The 19,505-nt window shown below is 37.5% G+C and overlaps 2 protein-coding genes across 2 annotated transcripts in view; both read right to left on the bottom strand.

Annotated features, from left to right (window-relative positions):
- Positions 1–343: 343 nt before the first annotated feature.
- Positions 344–10,043, bottom strand: arpp19a (cAMP-regulated phosphoprotein 19a). The gene is made up of 3 exons (XM_057831061.1): positions 9,857–10,043; positions 5,349–5,471; positions 344–3,383 (listed from the first exon to the last, which is right to left on the bottom strand). The coding sequence occupies exons 1-3, from the start codon at positions 9,911–9,913 to the stop codon at positions 3,210–3,212; spliced, it is 354 nt and encodes a 117-aa protein (XP_057687044.1). The 5' UTR covers positions 9,914–10,043; the 3' UTR covers positions 344–3,209.
- A 3,122-nt stretch (positions 10,044–13,165) lies between these two features.
- Positions 13,166–19,505, bottom strand: part of atosa (atos homolog A) — a 59,872-nt gene continuing 53,532 nt past the window's right edge. The window contains exons 11-12 of the mRNA XM_057831478.1: positions 18,899–19,098; positions 13,166–14,566 (exon numbers count right to left, since the gene is read on the bottom strand). Coding sequence (XP_057687461.1) covers positions 14,413–14,566; positions 18,899–19,098 — 354 coding nt within the window. The 3' untranslated portion in view covers positions 13,166–14,412. The remainder of the gene's footprint in view (positions 14,567–18,898; positions 19,099–19,505) is intronic.

Genomic DNA, 19,505 nt, shown 5'->3' with positions numbered 1-19,505 from the left:
CAAAATAGATTTGACATCTTGCGCCGTCAATGGCAGCCAATGAGTGCCGATGTAACTAATTGTTAAAGGTGTATATATTGTACTAGAATCCAATTAGAAGAAACATTATCATATTGTATTACCATGAAATTGCGAAAACACCCCTAATTTTACCGTTTATACTGGAGGTGTACTGGAGTGTACACCATGTAAGCCAATGGAGGAACTCTAGAACTGACCCCTGTGGAACTCCATACAACACGACAACAGGATTATCACCGTTTTAACAAAATGTATATTATAGAATTGGGCAAAAATGGAGGGGACAAAAAGCAAAAGGCATCAAACATTTGTGCAAAACTATTTTATTTACATAAGAAAATGGCACAAATTAACAGGAGGGCAGCCATATACATGCACAGCTCAGATCAGTTTATAGCAGGGATTTAGCACAATCTGCAGGTAAACTTCATCTTCGAGGACCCTGGTAAAGTGATGAGGAAAGGTCGGCATTTTAGCGCAAAGCTGCTTCCGTCCTACATTCAAGCAAGTGGGAAGGAGAATCCCTTGAGCTAAGACAGTTACAAATCAAATCTGTTAGTCATCATGCTGAAGGCAACTTTCCTGCTTGTGGGAGTGACTTTCAATATGTTATTTAGCAGTCTCAACCCTGAGTTTAGCCACTCGATTATTAGGTCCGCTTTGGAATCTCTTTGTTACTTTTCCCATAAACTGCCTTTTTGGGAGTTTTAATGCTGAAAACTTTTTCACAAGTATATTTTATTTTTATTTTTATTATCTTGTGGGCTATTCTCAGAAACACGACTAAGGTATGTGTTCTGACAGAAACCCCAATTAAAATTTGAATTCAGACTCTGACAATCAAAAAAACATGTTTCAATTGCTCTCTGCATTGAGGTTGTTGTGGACCCAAACCCCACAAAAACACTTGAAAACTTCATAACTCCTGGCTAGCTAAAAATGTAATCCCACGACACCAATTTCAATTTTGGATTTGGATATTTTTCAGGAAAAAAAAAATCTGAAAACTGATTAGCAGGGCATTCAATTAAAAAACAAAAACAGGAAAATAATGACACTTTTTTATGGTCCCTTAACGCATCAACTAAAAGATAGAGATAAGTTTTACAATACGTTGTTTTTGTAGTGTTAAACTCCCCCTCGCCCGCCCAAAAATGGGGGGAAAAAAGTTTGAATGGCAATACTGTTATAATCTGTTGTAAATTTAAAATTATTATTACAAATTGGCAAATTAAAAACATGGCATTTTTTCTTTTTCTGATTTGAAAAGGGTTGATTAACTCATTTGCTAGCAGTCATAAACAATGCTGTTTATGGTTAACTGCTCTTAACTAAACGAAAAAAAGTTGTTTTTTATTGATAAAAGATGCTAATGTCATCTTTATTTTGTAAGTTCAGTGTTCACGTAGCTATAGAACACAATATTCTGTGGCGCGTGAAAGAAGGGGATTCTTGTGACGTGTGGTAGTGAATTAATTGGCCAAGTATCAACAACCGTCATGAAACTGGATCGTCTATTGTAACACAAAGAGTCAATTTTCAGTTAGAAGTAACCATTGTAGGCCAATTCCTTACTCCAATTAGAGTTTATTCCTAAATTAGTCATAACCCAAGCAGCCAAATTGCCAGGCTTTTTCTACCAATTCCATTTTAATGTGGGCGGGACACAGTGCCAAAGTTTAATAATCTTACAAGGCTTTGCGAGGGCACGTTCATCACTGCTTGGAGCTTTAATACCATTTCCGTCAAATCAATAGAGCATATTGACAGTGACATGAAGATGTTTGCCAAACCAAAATGGGTTAGGGTCATTTTTTTGTTCTGTAAGCGATTTTACTGATCATAGATAATTCTTTCAATGTATAGTGCATCAGGAAAGTATTCACATGATTTCACTATTTCCACTGTTATGCCTTAAGCCAATTTGTTTAAAATATCATTGCCTTCAAATTCTAAAGTCTAAACAAATCAATTTTTCAAAATTCAATTTTTGACTAAAGCTGTAAGACATAACTTAGAAAATGTGAAATTAAAATTCTAGCATGTCTGCTTCGTCAATAGTTTATGTACAGTGAGTGTGTGTTGTAATGAAATACAGTGAAATTTTGGTTCACAAACAATTTCAAAATGAAAAGAAATCAAAGCATTCGAGCCTACGTTCATATCACGGCGTTGAATTTCATGGCATACAGGGAGCTAATTTAGCGCGAGAAATAGATATGTGAAATACCAGACAGACGACGCAAAAAGACATTCACGCTCATTGATGCTAAGACAAGAAAGTGTTGGTGAGCCAAAGTTACATTGTATCATGCATTTCAGCAGGTTTGAAATCTATGACGCAGCATTAGGGCCAAACAACGAAAGAAAAAGTACTACGAGAATAAAGTAATACTATGAGGAAAAAAGTCGCGATATTACGAGAAAAAAGCTGTTAATGTTACGCAACTTTACCTAATATAACAAGATTAAAGTCGTAATTTCACGAGAGAGTTGTAATGTTAGGTAACTTTACCTAATATTACGAGTAGAAACTTGTATTATAAGAAGTCACAATATTACGAGAAAAGTGATGACTTTAACCTCGTAATATTGCGATTTCTTTCCTCGTAAATAATCTTGTAATATTATTCTTTTCACAAATTACAACATATGACTTTATTCTCGAAATATTACTTCGTTCTTGTAGTATTACAATGTTTATGCTCGTAATATTTGAACTTTCAATTTGTAATATTGTGACTTGATTTTCCTATTTTTTCCTCTCCTTTGTTTGGCCCTAATACCCCTTCATAGAAATCTGGAGAGCAGCTAGATTTCTTAAGTTTGAGGAAAACCCTGCATTCATTGACAGATAAATATAATGAACAATAATACAAATGGGATGTAAAATGCTAAAAGGCTGATGCCTGCCCTGGTGCCTAACAAAATGAAATGTACTATATACACAAACACACTTTCCCGCCTTATGGCCTTTTTTGCCCTCAATGGCGTGCTGTCTTTCAGTGTATCTTACATGAGAAGAATAAAGACAAATGGAAAATATACACGGCAAGGGAAAGGGAGGGACAATGAAGTGGAATACAAGAGCTGGCAAAGCAGCATTTCCTGCTGAGTGGGTAAACAGGTGGTCTTGTAATGAGTGGGAGGGGTCATGTTACATGATCTTGAGTTGCAGCAGGGCGCCATCAGCCTGCTAGTTTACTGGCCACCAGGGAGGGTTTCCTTTGGGGTAGATCCTGCGGGGTGGGGATGTGGTCCCCCGTGATCTCCGTCTTCTCGGGCGCCGCCGCCGTCGGCAGCTGCTTGTTCTTTATCTTGGCTTTGGCCATGTTGTAGTCGCCCGAATCGAAGTATTTTTGCTGAAGAGCAGGAGGGAAGAATGAGTACCTGCTGCAATGCAAACTTAAATTTTCAGAAATTTTAAATGCTGTTATATTTGAGACACTTAAATATATGTGATTTTTTTTTTTTAATTCACATTTATATTAATTGAAGAGTTAGAGTCATCAACGTCCAATTTTGCGGCTCTTTTCATCCTTCTGCTGTGAATTTAAATTAGTTTATCATGAGTAGATATGGACGTCCCCGATCCGATCACGTGATCCAAAATCAGGCCATGTTTCAGATGATCGGAATCTGGTAAAATGGATCGTGTTTTTAATTGGAGAAAAAAAAAAATTTAAGGGCAAAAAGTAACAAAATAATCCAGAAATACAATCGCATTGCCGAAAGTAACAACAACAAAAAAAGTTTCATACTTTGCAACACGCCCTGAAAAAGCAGGAGAGGAAGTACTGTAAACCGTAAAGCACTGTAACATGTTTACATGTTTGGAACTTTTGTTCAAGTACAAAAGAAAAAAAAAATATTTTCGGTATTAGATTGGAACTCTGTATCGGCAGATTCTCAAAAATCAGGTGACTCTGACTCGGGTGCAAAAATATGCGATCGGGACATCCCTACTAGTAGGCGTCCTATCCCTTTGAACAGGGAGGGATAACAGGAGTTAAGGATTGAGTAACGAAACCTAATGACGATAGTTTTTGCAATGTTGTTTATTTTCATGAAATAAAAAATCGTATATTTGACAAAACATTTTCAAAATCAAATGGAATATTCCAATTAAATTATTTTAAAAATTATATATATATATATATTTTTTTCAATTCTCAAAAATATTTCAAGATTTAAATCACATTACACAGATAAATTGTTTTATATTTTTAGGTGAAATATTGTGGGGAAAAATACCTGTTTTCATTATAAAGAGGTTTTCATTTTAAGGATTAAAGGCATTATGTTACAATGATAAGGTGTACACTTTCAAAGAAGAAGTTTGAATTCTTTTTGTGAAAGATTTGGTATCAAGTATAGTTAATTTACCTTGATTTAAAATTATATATGTATATATTCAAGGAGAATACTACATTTGATATATATAACATAATGAATGACCAAAAATCCCCACCCCAAAAATATTTTATGTAGAAAATCACAATCAAAGCTGTGATAGGATAATCAAAATAAAATATAACAACCATGAGAAATTTTGAAAAAGTTTTGGGTGACAGTGGCGTCGCAATTAACAACTTCAAGGACAAGGGGCAAGGTTAAAGTTAAGGATTTCCTTAATGTCACACACAAAGAAATCCTTACAGATGCACGCAAGAAAATTTGCCTGCTGCCTGTGTCTTTTTCCAAGTCCTTACATTTAGTAGCAGCCCCAGAAAATGTCCAGGTCCTTCACATAAAATACAAGTTTGCCTTCCATTTAATCAATAAATGTACACTCAAACGAATTTTAGTTTTAGCATCACAAATTAGCAGATTAGATCTTATGGTCCTGGTTTAGTCAACTGTCATGTCGCAGTCTGAAGACTAGGGGGCGCCACGTATAAGGAGAAAGTAGATGACAACGACCATCAAGAAATAATGAGAAAAAGAAATAATATTTTAAGAGGCCAACCACTGGCTTTCTCTTGATGTCCAAACCATAATCTTAAAAGCCAATGTTTTTAGTGTTAATACCCTGATAAAAAAATGATAGCATAGCAGCAGAACACCACGTAGCTCGCTAGTAAACTATACAAAGAGAAACAAATTACAGTGCTGTGTGGTAACATTATTAGCTGGCAAAAAAAAAATATCTTTAAATCCTGCTTCTTTTGCATTTCCAACACTTTTTAAATAGCGCTTAAGTTTTCCATCTATTCTATAGCACATCAACCCTGGTCAGTTTTCAGACAAACCTGTGGCATTACACATGAAATTGGCAAGTTTACGTAAAAAAACATAAGATGAAACGGTATGAAAATGATGTTTACCCCCTTCTGAAGACGTTTACGCAGCAGATCGGAACCCCCTGGTTTATTTCCCAAGTTTGGGTATCTGGCTTTCAGTTTGGCCTCCTCTGCTTTTTCTGGATTGGTCATTTTATCCTGAACCTCCTGAAACATAATAATAATAACAAAAAAGCATTAGTTACACAATACAAAGCCTACAATAAGCACTTTTAAGAACTTGTTACCTGCCATCAACGACAATAGACATCCAGTTCATTTAAACTGGGAGGGCTGGCAGCGAATGCTTATATTTCAATGCCATCGTCCGCTCCCGGTCAAAATGAATTGGACGTCTAGCACCGTCAAAGGCAGCTAATCAGTTTGGATATCATAATATGTTGGTAACTTGTCCTATGAGTTTAATTTGTTAACAAAGCTCCTAAATTAGTAATGAATAATTATTGCCTGTTATACCAGACTCACCGCTGTTCCAGCGATTGAGTCTGGCGACCGTCCGGCGGATCAAATTCCGAGGGCGGAGCAAGCCACAGCAAACAGACAGCGGAGTGGACCAATCAGCGACGGGCAAACGTGACGTTGTTAAAGCGACAAGTAATTAGCGTGAGCGGAGAATGGAGACGTTTATTCAACATGGCTAGCGCACGCCATGTTGACTGTTGTCAATGACTTAAGTCGGTGTAATTTTGGTATTTTAAAACTGGTTTTACCGCGGATGGGAACATATTCTCGGCTGTCCCGTTCTCCATCTGTGTTGCTGTAGAGACGACTTGCGGCGCGCAAGAGTGACGTTACTCGTTAAGAATCCGTCACGCAAATAAACGAATCTGATTGGACGGTTGATTTTGTACTTGTTCGAGAGGCCGTTAATGGGCTGGGTCCCAGAACATTTCTCACAGTGTTTGAAAAATACAGGGAGAATAGTCTGGCGGTGCCAGGCAAGAATAATTACATATGTAAGTAATAATGACAGTGAGAGAAAGAAATCCTGAAGTAGACTTGACGAAAGTAACACTTTTTGTGTGTCGTCTTCCATTTCCCCAAGGTGAGACCTTCTTGAATAGAAATATGTGCAGGGCTCAGGATTCAGCATAATGAGACGTTACATTATTAAATTATTTGTTTTCATTTTGATCTACGAATCTATTAATTAGCCTATGGTACAGAAAAGGTTGGGGAACACTCCCATAAGGCTCAAAAAGGAAAACAATAATAAGGCTATCCCTACTACTGCTCAGTTTTTGCTAGAGCACGAGTCAGCTTTCCCCTTAATTTCTTTGTGAGGGAACCCCCACAATTGCCCATCATATTACACTAACTATTATTACATTAACATTATTACTATTATTACATTAAATTAGCTTGCATTTTTTCAATATAATTTTAGTTTTTGAATAGAACTAATCGAATAATCCCATAAAAAGTCATGTAGAGTCAAACCTGGCCCGTGAGATTTGGGATTAAAATTGGTGCCAGATTTGTTTTTGTGTCAGAGATGACTGATTATTGAAAAAAAAAAACAATCAATATTGCATTCAATATTATATCCAGAGCAAATTTATCAAATGAAAAAATAGACAGTCTTCTTTCCCCGGGAAAAAAAGTTCTATTCTACCTTTTTCACTTCTTATTCAATCAACAATAAAACTTGGGTTGGTTTGTCAAAATGTGGCAATTAAGAAAAACTGAGCTGATTGCATATAGAAAATGGTGCGTCACTGCCATCTTTTGGCAGCCATTCAGCATTGAAATTGTGCTCTAACCATTATTTTAACAAAACGGCATGTCTAACAGGAGAAGAGGTTGATCGATCTTCAGCGTCTTGATCAATTTGATTAGATTGTTGCTTAACCAATTGGTGTATTGCTCCAAATCATTACACCGCTAGGATCGGTTATGATTGTTATTGATTTGGTCTGTAACATGTCCGAAAACAGGTCAAATGTTGCCCTGTTTTAAGTCTTTCAAGCACATTTGTTTTATTAACTCTTACGGGGTACACATTTGACTCCTTGGTTGCTATTGACGCCACTAGACTTCCAATCCATTTTGATAGTAGGGGCACATAAACTGAAAAATGAGGATTCAATGATAATTTAAATGGATTGGACATTATCGCCAACTATGGCATACAATGAGTTAAATGCTATTTTAAAAAAAAGTTTTGAGTACTACATGGGGCCAGAACCAGTGTTTTTGTACTTATTTTATTATTAAGATTTAATAATGGGGAAATGCAATAATGATTAATAATCTAAAAAACACGTATATAAAATGATATATATATATATATATATATATATATATATATATATATATATTTTTTTTTTTGGCGCCCCAAAATAATCACTTGCCCTATAGCAGGGTTCACTAAATCCGGACCCCAGTGCCACTTTTCCTGTCGTGTTTACCACATCTCTCTCTCTCTCCCCTAACACACCTGAATCCAATGATTATGTCATCAGCAACCTCTCCAGAAGCCTGATAATAATCCTGATTATTTTGATTCAGGTGTGTTGGAGGAGGGATACATGGAAAACACGACAGGTAAAGTGGCACCGAGGTCCGAATTTAGTGAACCCTGCCCTATAGGACAGTGGTGTCCAAACTATTCCACATAGGGCCGCAGTGGGTGTGGGTTTTTGTTCAAACCCATCATGAGGACAACCTTTCACCAATCTGGTGTCTCACAATTGTATTCAGGTGATTGCAGTCAGGTGCTGCTTGTTTTAGCACAAACGTCATTGGTTAAACTGTCTGTGCTCGATTGGTAGGAACAAAAACCAGGACCCACAGCGGCCCTTGAGGACAGGTTTGGACACCCATGCTATAGGACAGGGGTGGGCAAACCGGTCCTCGAGGACCGCAGTGGGTCCCGGTCTTTGTTCCAACTGACCCAGCACAGATAGTTTAACCAATGCGGTTTCAGCAGAAATGCAAAGCACCTGACTGCAATCGACTGATTGCACTTGTAAAACAGCAGATTGGTGAAAAGGTGTCCTCTTAATTGGTTGCAACAAAAACCCGCACCCACTGCGGCCCTTTGTGGAATAGTCTGCCCACCCCTGCTATAGGATGTTAAAGGTCTTGAGTCTCAAGTGCCAACTTTTGAATAGAATTGACTGTAGTGAAAACTGTCACAGAAAGGATTGAATGTAGGGATTCAAGCTATCGATTAGTCATCGATTAATCGAAGTAGTTGGTTCGAATAATCGAGTAATCAGATAAGGAACATAAAAATTTAAAATACCTGAGCTGAACCTCAAACGGTATATAAAAATAAATGAAGAGCTACGTAAGTGCAACAAAAGAACAATTGGCTAACTGACATAGCAAAAGTCTGCTAGCTTAAATGCTATAAAATGCCAACTTTTTTTTTTTTTTTTAACAATGCTCTTGATAAATGGTTCACACACATATTCCCACATAAAAAACGGCTAAATACACCTATAAACTATATTACAAATGCATTAAAAAAAATAGCTTAACCAAAAACTTAGCTTATATTGGTCTTAACAGGGAGCAGCAGGATTCAGCCATGTGAAATGAGTTAAGTCATATTCACTGTTGCCTCTAGCGGGTAGTGAATGCACCCAAATCAATACAACTAAATGCAAACACTTTCAAAACAAACCATTACAACACCACTTTAACTAAATAAATACTAGTGGCAGCAAAATTTAATTTGAATCATTTTTCTAATCGAATTACTGGTGTAAATAGGTTAATCGTTGCAGCACTGATTGAATAAACAAAACGATATGGAGGATTACATAAATCTTGGAATATTTACGGTTTAGGAACTGAAATACTAAGGATTTTGATCGTTATCATTTAAACAATGCCTCAGTTATTAAAATAGTTTCTGTTCATTTTACACTTTGCGAGTCATTTCTATTCTATAACAGTAGATACTGAACAGGAAACAGGCAATCGTAAACATTTAATGTGCGTCGATTTCGGTCCCCCGCGACTAAAAAAGGTCAAATGTGTCATACTTGAATAGCGAGAGCCAAAGATCAACATGAGGGTGCGAGATGTTTTCTTGACAATGCATTACCATTCCTCCTAGCTAATCGAGCTAGCATGCAAGACGCCACCAAACGTTGATAGAACCACTGAATTCGCTGTCAAACCCTCCCTATTTTACATTATAAGGACCGCTTCGTTCGAAGTACGTCTACAGGTTTATAAACGAACCGCAGCTTGTGGGAAAGTAAATGTATTCTAGGCCATGATTCTTGTCTGCACGGGCGGGACTATGTTAGCTTCTAGGCTAACCGTTTTTCCAGAATGTCATGACAGCTGGGTAGCTTGTGATCATTATCTAAAGGTACTTCTCCACAACACAAATCTAATTGAAACAGTAAGTCTGTAGATAATAATACACGATATATCGTAATAAAATAATACTAGAAGGGATGATAACAACATGCTGATAAGCGAGCGGGAAGGGGCGACCCTTAGCACTCGTAGCCGCAACAAAGTCACCCGGGGCTGCCCGTTTCCCTTCCAACGAACACTTTACATACCTGTTCTTCCACCAGCGTCTCCTCAGACGTCGGGACGTCTTCGTTACCGTCCGACATTGGTGAATTTTCGTGTTGCGTTCAAGGAAGAAGCCGCTAAAATTGTTCCCAAGAGGTCCTCTTGGCTGCGTGAGTGGCCGCCAGGATCCCGCTCCGTTCTGTACTCTGACTGACGTCGGCGCGCGCGCTCACGCAGCTGATGCTACGTCACTAACGGGGACACCGTGCGCGCTCACGTCTTTGTCACGAGCAAGCGTATAAAGGGATGTCAAGTTAAAAAAAAAAAAAAAGTTTTTTTTTTTTTTTTACTCTGGTGCCTATTTTCGGAAGCCAAAAACAATAATCTTCCGATTCTGGTTTACCGTTCACTGACATAGACAGTTATAGATGACCAATCCCTTTAAACTCTTGTACGTCTATTGCCGTCACAGGCAGCCAAATTTTTTTTTAAAAAATGTTTTTTTTTTTTTTTTTAAAACGACCATCGGTGATCGTTCGGTGCCACCCCCTCCTAATCAACATGGACTGGACGTATATTGCAATTAGGGCTGTCAAAATTATCGCGTTAACGGGTGGTAATGAATTTTTTAAATTAATCACGTTAAAATATTTGACGCAATTAACGCACATGCCCCGCTCAAACAGATTAAAATGACAACACAGTGCAATGTCCACTTGTTACTTGTGTTTTTTGGAGTTTTGTCGGCCTCTGCTGGCGCTTGGGTGCGACTAATTTTATGGGCTTAAGCACCCATGAGCATTGTGTAATTACTGACATCAACAATGGCGGGCTACTAGTTTATTTTTTGATTGAAAATTTTACAAATTTTATTAAAACGAAAACATTAAGAGGGGTTTTAATATAAAATTTCTATAACTTGTACTGACATTTATCTTTTAAGAACTACAAGTCTTACAATTCAAGTTTGAATTGCGATTAATTACGATTAATTAATCTTTAAGCTGTAATTAACGCGATTAAAAATTTTAATCGTTTGACAGCCCTAATTGCAATCAATGCGATTTTAATATAAAATTTCTTTTACTCACTTCAACAACATATTGTCTGTACATACACCTGGGTTGGCAGTGAATTACTGTAATTTTCGGACTATAAGACGCTACTTTTCCCCCCTCATTTTGAATACTGCGGTTTATAATCCAGTGTCTTATTTGTTGATATATTGGGTTAATAGGTAACACTTTATCTGACAGAGGTGTCATAAGACTGCCATAAGACCATCATAATTATGTCATGACACTATCATGGGCACGAATGAATGCTTATGACCGATGTCATTAAGTGTCATCCGGCAAATTATGTCACCAATTCCATTTACGTCCGGCTCGGATCTTTTACATCCATTCAAAATTGAAATAATTTGCTGGATGACACAAAATGAAATGTCATGTCAAAATTATGATGGTCTTATGACAGTCTTATGGTGCCACTGTCAAATAGTTACCAAATACTATAACTAACTAATAGCAATTAATGAAACAACGGACAATAACTGAAGAAATAATTAGCAAGAACATGAATTTGAATTTATTTACATCTGTATCGCTGCAATGCATGCTAGGAGGCATGTTGGACGACAACAGTGTTTACAGCAGGTGGCAGCAGAGGTTGACTATCTCCTCCAAGGGAGCAGTTATGGATAGATCGGGTCCGATCACGTCATTTTCAAAGTATCGGAATCGGCAAAAAAATATCGGACATGCCTTTTAATATATTTTAATTAAATCGTTTTCTAATTGTATTTAACATTACAGACATAATGTTACACTCATCCAGAGTCTTTAGTTTAGGCTTAAGATAAGGTTATCAAATTTATCACGTTAAAATATTTAACGCACTTAACGCATGCGCTGCACAACCCACTCACGCATTGTCGCGTTCAATCTGTAATAGCGCCGTTTTACCTATATATAGAGCTAAAAGGCAGCGTAAAATGAGTAGAGTGAATTTTGGCAGCCTTTTTTTAATTGGCTAAAGCCTGACAATCCCTCTCCCTACGATTAGAAATATCGTGGGAAGCAATGTGGGGAAGAAAGATAGTAATTGATTTTTTTCTTAACACACGATGTTATTTTCCAACGCAGAGAAGATATATAAATTGGTACCACTACGCACAGTCATGGTTGCACTTCCCATCATGCATTTGGGCAAAAGTTAAATGGCTACAGTATCATTTACTGAAAGCTCAACAAATACACTAGATGGCAATATTTAGTCACAATATACAAAGTCACATTTATCCTTTAAGAATTACAAGTCTTTCTATCCGTAGATCCCTTCTCAGGGAAAGAATGTTAATAATGTAAATGCCATCTTGGGGATTTAATGTCATAATAAACAAATACAGTACTTTTGTCCTGTATGTTGAATGTATATATTTGTCCGAGTTTTATTCATTTTTTTCTTAATGCATTGCCAAAATGTATATGATCGGGAAAAATTATCGGGAATGATTGGAATTGAATCGGGAGCAAAAAAAAAAAAAAAAGCAATCGGATCGGGAAATATCAGGATCGGCAGATACTCAAACTAAAACGATCGGGATCGGATGGGGAGCAAAAAAACATAATCGGAACAACCCTAGTTATGGCCAAATGAAGCAATGAAGTTTCATGTGGTTCATTTGGTCTTATGACAGTCTTATGATGCCGCTGTCAAATAGTGTTAACGGTTCTCTTGTGGTGTACATATCCCATAATACAGTGAGGACAGCTGCGGCTTACGGTCCAGTGCGGTTTATCTATAAACAAATGCCATTTTCGTGTCAAATCTGGTGGGCGGCGGCTTATACTCAGCTGCGCCTTATAGTCCGAAAATTGCGGCACTTAAAATATATAATCTTTACCAGTCATGCAAAAGCCCCATGATGCTAAATAATTTATTTGGTAAAACTTGTCATTGATGGCAGTGTTTACATTTGCCTGTTTCTAACAGACTGAGCAGGGGTGCCCAAGTCCGGTCCTCAAGAGCCCCAATCCAGCTTGTTTTCCAGGTCTCCCTCATTTAACACACCTGAATGAAATTATCAGCTCATCAGCAAGCCATGAAGGAGCCTGCTAACGATCCTGATTATTTGATTCAGGTGTGTTGGAGAAGGGAGACACGGAAAACCTGGATAGGGGCACTCGAGGACTGGACCCAGACCGTCCTGATATAGAGGGTTCACTTCCCACTCGTGTATCAGGTCAAAAAAAAAATTTTTTTTTTTTTTTTTTTTTTTTTAATTCTTATAGTTTTACCACATTATATATATAAAAAAAAAAATATATATATATATATAATTATCAGAGCTAAGATTTTGTCTTGTAAAAGGGTTATTAGGTAAAAGTATGTGTGCAAATGTGTGTAAAAATGGCAAAGAAAACTAATTCTGCTGGGTGAAAAAATGAGACAGAGCAGATTTAAAGATTGATTTAGAAGATATATATATTTCTTTCAGATTTGAATAATGTCAAAAAATACTATGATATACAGTTTACACTAACTCATCTTGGCATGAGCGACATCACAAATAGTAACTGAAATATTAATTTAAATATTAAATAAACAGGATGGTTAGGTAAACTGAAAGTAAACACTTAGAACTAAGATTACTCTTTCGCTATTGCAACACTTCCAATAAAGTGGTTTTTGTAACAGTACAAAAAGAGGACAATTATTTTTCGCTTTCTTTTCCAGTTCGGATGAGGGGGGATAAAAACAAATCCACAGTGCATTTGTCATGTTTTCTTTTGTTAAGTTTACCTAAATTCAGTGCGGTTGTTTGATCAATGATTAATTGATCAACATCTTCGATGGTCCTTTTGTTTGCTGTGGTGAGGTTCGGAAAGGTTGACGGGAAGGTGCTCCGCAGTCGGTGTGCTTCAAACTCGAAAATTATTCATCCGCTTCTTTTATGCAGTATTAACCCAAAATTGCTTCATCAGATCATTACCGAGGATCCGGCATCAAACTTCCTTTTACACAAAATCCAGTGAAGTAGGACATTAAATAAAAGGCAGAAAAATGTCGGTTTCTACAGGCTATTGACTCCAAATTAGGCTAAATTTACTTTCAAACAAGCTGCAATTTAAGAGGCCGTGGATTGCATTTGTCACATAACTGAAGTTCATCAACAACTGATCATGTCACAATGAGGTCCAAATTAACATTCTAGTTTGGGAACAGAATTAAGAGTCCAACTGGTCCTGTGGACAATTATTGGTCTCGACTCTCCTGCCAGACGCAGGAGGAGGGAAATACACAGATGAATTACCTTTTAAATCTTGTAAGGCATTTCTAGCAGGATTTCAAAGCCCTGCACAACCCAGCTGTGAGTCACAACAAAGATCATGCACATCAACAACAAAGAATTCCATTCTAACAAGCGTCCCACATCGGGGTGCACTCCATCATCTGCTGTCCTTCAATCTTTCTTCCAACACAAGTCACAGACTAACACAATGACTCATGGCTGTAATCGAAGTTTGGGTATGGCCTGTCAGGTGGAGAATGAGGAAAGAGTTGGGGGGGGGCGGTTCTGGGATTTAGTCAGGGGTCAGCAGCGGGGCGAGAACGGTGGGTCGATGGGTGACTCGGTGAATGACTGTAGCTCGTAGGCAGCACCGCTGTCCACCTCCATAGATTTCCTAGAAAACAGCAGGCGGATGTCCCTGTGGAGGTAGATCTTCCCAGACTTTGAGCTCTGGAACCTAGTGGAAAAGAAAGCAAATATTATATATGGCGGAAAACACAGACAAGACTGCTCTTGCACTCCTCTTTAAAAGAAACTGCTGTATTCTAAGCCAAAACAACTGTTGTGTTTGATAGAACAATATGTCTATATGCTGCCATAGCAGATTCATGGCACACGAAGCCTCGGAACTATTTTTAATTTGTCCATTTTACCCTGGAAACCCCCGTTTAAAGACGTCGCGCAACCGCTTTTGTTTCAACCTAGCCATAAAAAGAAAGTAAGTAATCGTATTTATTATTCAAAATGTTTGTCATTGTTAGCTTAGAATAATTAATTGATGTGTAATATTTAGTTTAAAAAAACAACTAAATTTATCAGTCGCATATTTTAAACTTTTAAACAAATTACGTCACAATGGTAAAAAGTCACAGATATCTACCTCATAACTATCGCTTAATTGTATTTTTTAGGGCTGTCAAACGATTAAAATTTTTAATCGAGTTAATTACAGCTTAGAAATTAATTAATCGTAATTAATCGCAATTCAAACCATCCATAAAATGCCATATTTTTCAGTAAATTATTGTTGGAATGGAAAGATAAGACACAAGATGGATATATATATATTTAACATATGGTACATAAGTACTGTATTTGTTTATTATAACAATAAATCAACAGATGGCATTACCATTATTAACATTCTGTTAAAGCGATCCATGGATAGAAAGACTTGTAGTTCTTAAAAGATAAATGTTAGTACAAGTTATAGAAATTTTTTATATTAAAACCCCTCTTAATGTTTTCGTTTTATTAAAATTTGTAAAAATTTCAATCAAAAAATAAACTAGTAGCCCGGCATTGTTGATGTCAATAATTACACAATGCTCATGGGTGCTCAAGCCCAAAAAAATCAGTCGCACCCAAGCGCCAGCAGAGGGCGACAAAACTCCAAAAAACACAAGTAACAAGTGGACATTGCACTGTGCCGTCATTTTAATCTGTTTGAGCGGGGCATGTGCGTTAATTGCGTCAAGTATTTTAACGTGATTAATTAAAAAGATTAATTACCGCCCATTAACGCGATAATTTTGACAGCCCTAATTTTTTTTGTTACTGTCGCATTTTCCCAATATTTTAGATGATAAATAATCGATCCAAACAAAGAAAAATTGAAAGAAAAAAAAAAAACATTTAAAAGGGTAAATATATGAAAGTAAAAATCTCGAACACTCCTTGATGTCTGCGATTTTTGCATCGCGACCCTTGTTATATTACTATGTTTCACCCATAAAATCCCCCAAAAATCCAGCTGTGGCCATTCACAGATGTGTCTTGACACTTGGCGATACATGCTACACGGAGTTTTTGGATCGAAACAAGGTAAGTACGCGATAATATCTCGTTAAAATCATGGCGTCTTTAATTCTGCTCTCGCGTGCTCTCGCCTCCAGTTAGGGTTTTGCTATTTATAAAAAAAAAAAAAAAATTTTTTAAATGCCTTCCTGTTCAAAAATTTTCTTCCCCTAGAAAATTGAAATTTTAAGCTTTCCAATGATGTATCACACATATATATAGGACAATTTTGAAATTTGGCCAAATTGGTAGTCTCAGAGCGGAACTTCAAGTCACCTGAGTGTTTTCCGCAATATATACCGGTATATTTTAACATAAATAGTTGACATTGCCGGAAATGAAGAATCTTTCAGTCTGTCTGGCTGTCAAACTCGTTGGGAGGGTGCGCGTTTTTTTTTTTTGTGATTGGTCAAAAAAATAGCATCTATATCAGTTAAAATATATCAATAAGGATTTCTCTTTTTTAAAATTCGGTCTCAGTTTAAGTAATTTGACTCATGTAAACTGTGTGAATTCAAACCAATTCAAAGGGTTTTTATTGCCACTTTACAGGGCGCCGTGAAATCATTTTTCCATCTTAGAAGTTACTGAAGTCTTATTAATTATTTTAAAAAGTATTTTCTAGCATTCTTTTCTTACTTATTTCAAGTAAATTTACTAAGGGCACAGCGACATATTTTTTCACCTTGGGGTGGGGTACTGCTACTACTGTGCGTTTTTCTAATCTGTTTATGGATTGTTAATTAAGGTGCTTTGATAGGCGGGACGTGAAATGTCCTGTAACCGCGTATGACAGGTAATCACATTCTGCAGAGATCCTACATGTTTCTTCAAGTTAAATTTAAGACTTCTGAAGACCATTTCTAAAAAAAAAAAATAAAAATAAAAAAAATACCCATTTCACAACCATATAGACAAAGAAACCAAAATCTGTGAATTTGTGTTTATTTCTCGAAAGTGAAAATGTGGGATGTGTGCAGGATGTAAGACTGCAGCTTATTGAATAAGCAGACACAGACCACAGGCCAAGTAGAGGCATTCTAGTTAGCATTAGCATTTAGCGTGGCGAGCGTCTTCTTAAACTCTCAGGCAACTGCAACACCTCGCATTAAGGATTGCTGTGGACCCAAACGATGTGCGTAGATCCACTCTCGCAAATCCACTGGCAATCGTAGCTGGGCTGGAATGCGAGGGGGGGGCACTAGCAGCTAGCTGACTAGCTGTCGCTTCGCTTACATTAGCAGCTTGCTGGCTGGCTTTAGCTTCTGTCTCTTCAGGCTCGTCAGCAACTGGCGGTTATATACAGGCAGATTGAAAAATGCCAGCAATTGAGGGAGTTTGTTTCTTTCCTCTCATGGAGGTTATGTGCTTGGATGATTTAGCATGGGACTATAGCACCTTCATGCCCTTTGTACCCAGCTGAATCTTTTTTTCGCATACGATGCAAAAAGCCTCGAACACACTGCTATCCACTCGTTTGAGCCAAAGGTAAAAGGATTGTTTACTCAACCACACTTTGATGAATTTACATTTCCCCATCTCTTTAATATGAAATGTATGGCTAGGTGTAAAAAATAAAAAAAAATCTGTAGTGTAGAGCAGTGTTTTTCAACCGGTGTGCCGTGGGACACTACTGTGCCATGAGATAGCCAGCTGTGCCGCGAGAAGTTATCCAATATCGCATTTTTTTCACGTCATCGGGCGGAGTTGCAATAGGAAAGAAGGAGTAGGTAGAAGGTCGCGGTCGTGTGCAAATGATCAGGGTATTGCTCATGTCGCGTTCAAGAACAGCTCAGATTTCCAGCCATCAGCCACCTTGATGTGCGCGACGATGTGGACCCCAGCACGTGTACTGCACATCATTTGATTAGAGTCGTCAAGTGTCAATATACACAAAAGTGTCCTTTCCATTTCATCTATATGTGAGACCGTCAATCCTCCCCATGTTTTTTACTACAACACAGTGTCGAGGACAGCAAGGTGGGTGATGGCTAGAAATCCGAGCAGATCTTGAACGCGACACGAGAAGTTGCCCTCATTTCAAAACAAGTCGATGGACTATTTTGTTCGCCTCCATGAAAACAGAGAAACAGGCAACTTTTTTAAGAAACACTACAAAGGTAAATGAGAAAACCCTCAAAGCCATTTACCTTGTTGCTAAACCTGTTGCTGAATCCAAAAAGAGACAATACTACCTGTCTTCAAAGTCATTGTCAGCGAGACATTTCTGAAATCCCCGTCTGACAATTCCTAGCTTTTCAAGCCTAACTGCTATAAAAATAATAATAAAAAAAAAAAAACAAGAGTCTAAGAGCTGTTGACGAAGATTCCTGCCAGGATATCGGCTTTGTGTTCATCCATACAGGCTCAAGTTTCACAGTAAGTATAAATATTGAGAAATTATTTAATAATTAAATATACTGTACAGAAAGTAATTTTAAAACATTTTTGGTTTGTGGTGTGCCGCTAGATTTTTTCCTATGCAAAAGCATGCCATTACACATAAAGGTTGAAAAACACTGGTGGAGAGCATGACATTTTGTCGGGACTCCCAACGTGACATGGGATTAACGCGGGAATCTTGCTGGACAGGAATTTGACCCGGGTCTGCATTGCATTCTAAATGATTGGCTCCTCCGCCCCGTTTATTTATTTAGGCTACGTTATGTAATCAAAATGACAAATGACACTTTTAAGGAGAAATGAGACATGGGGAAGTTACATACATCATAAATGTTAAGACCCAGATATGAAAATTAAATACTTTTTCAAGACTGAAAATTAAATACTTTTTCAAGACTTTTTAAGGTATTATTTCTGAATTCATAAATTCAATCATTTTAAGACTTTTTAAGACATCGCAGGAACCCTGATTCTGGTAAATATAATAAATACGACACAATTAAGTGTGCTGTAATTCTTCCTTTTACATTTCCAAGACCCAGGGAAACGGTTAGAATACTGTATAATAACTGTAGAAAAGGCTCCTCACCTCAGATGAACTAGGTAGCGCAGAGTTCGTGCCTGGCCCAAAGCGAGGGGTTTCCTGTTGATCTGATGGTTTGAGTCCCGCCTGACAGGGACTGAAAACGTCCTCTGGCGCAGGAAGGTCTGGTGTCCCGCTGGCATGGCTCGTAGGTCGTACATCACCACAAACATCTTTACCACCGTCTTGTTCGGGTTGAATAAGGTCTATAGTGAGTGAAGAACATTGCGCGAGACATTAATCACAGGACATCTCACTGCATAGCACAGTATTATTCTGGTTTGAAAAAAGAAGTACACTGTCGACAAAGGAACTGGAAGAAAAACTAAGTCAGTTGCCTGGCTTTTGAAGTTATTTTAGTCCCACTTGCTCGACTTTCAAATGTTGGCATGTGTCTGTGGGGATTTTTGGAACTAAAAGCGGGGCCTGTTGGTTAGCAATAGCTGTTCTACTTCATCCCAAAGGTGTTTGACTGGCTTCTTCCACATATAATATATCCAAGCTTTTTTGGACTTGGTTTATGCACTAGGAACAGAAAATTGACATAATATTTTCGCTGAACTGGATAGCATAAAATTGTACAAAAGAATTAGTGGGGTAAAGAAGGGGTGGG

Source organism: Corythoichthys intestinalis, chromosome 1 (genome assembly GCF_030265065.1).
Source record: "Corythoichthys intestinalis isolate RoL2023-P3 chromosome 1, ASM3026506v1, whole genome shotgun sequence".
NCBI classification, from domain to species: domain Eukaryota; kingdom Metazoa; phylum Chordata; class Actinopteri; order Syngnathiformes; family Syngnathidae; genus Corythoichthys; species Corythoichthys intestinalis.
Note: the sequence above shows the minus strand (reverse complement) of the source record. Positions and strands in the feature narration are given on the sequence as shown.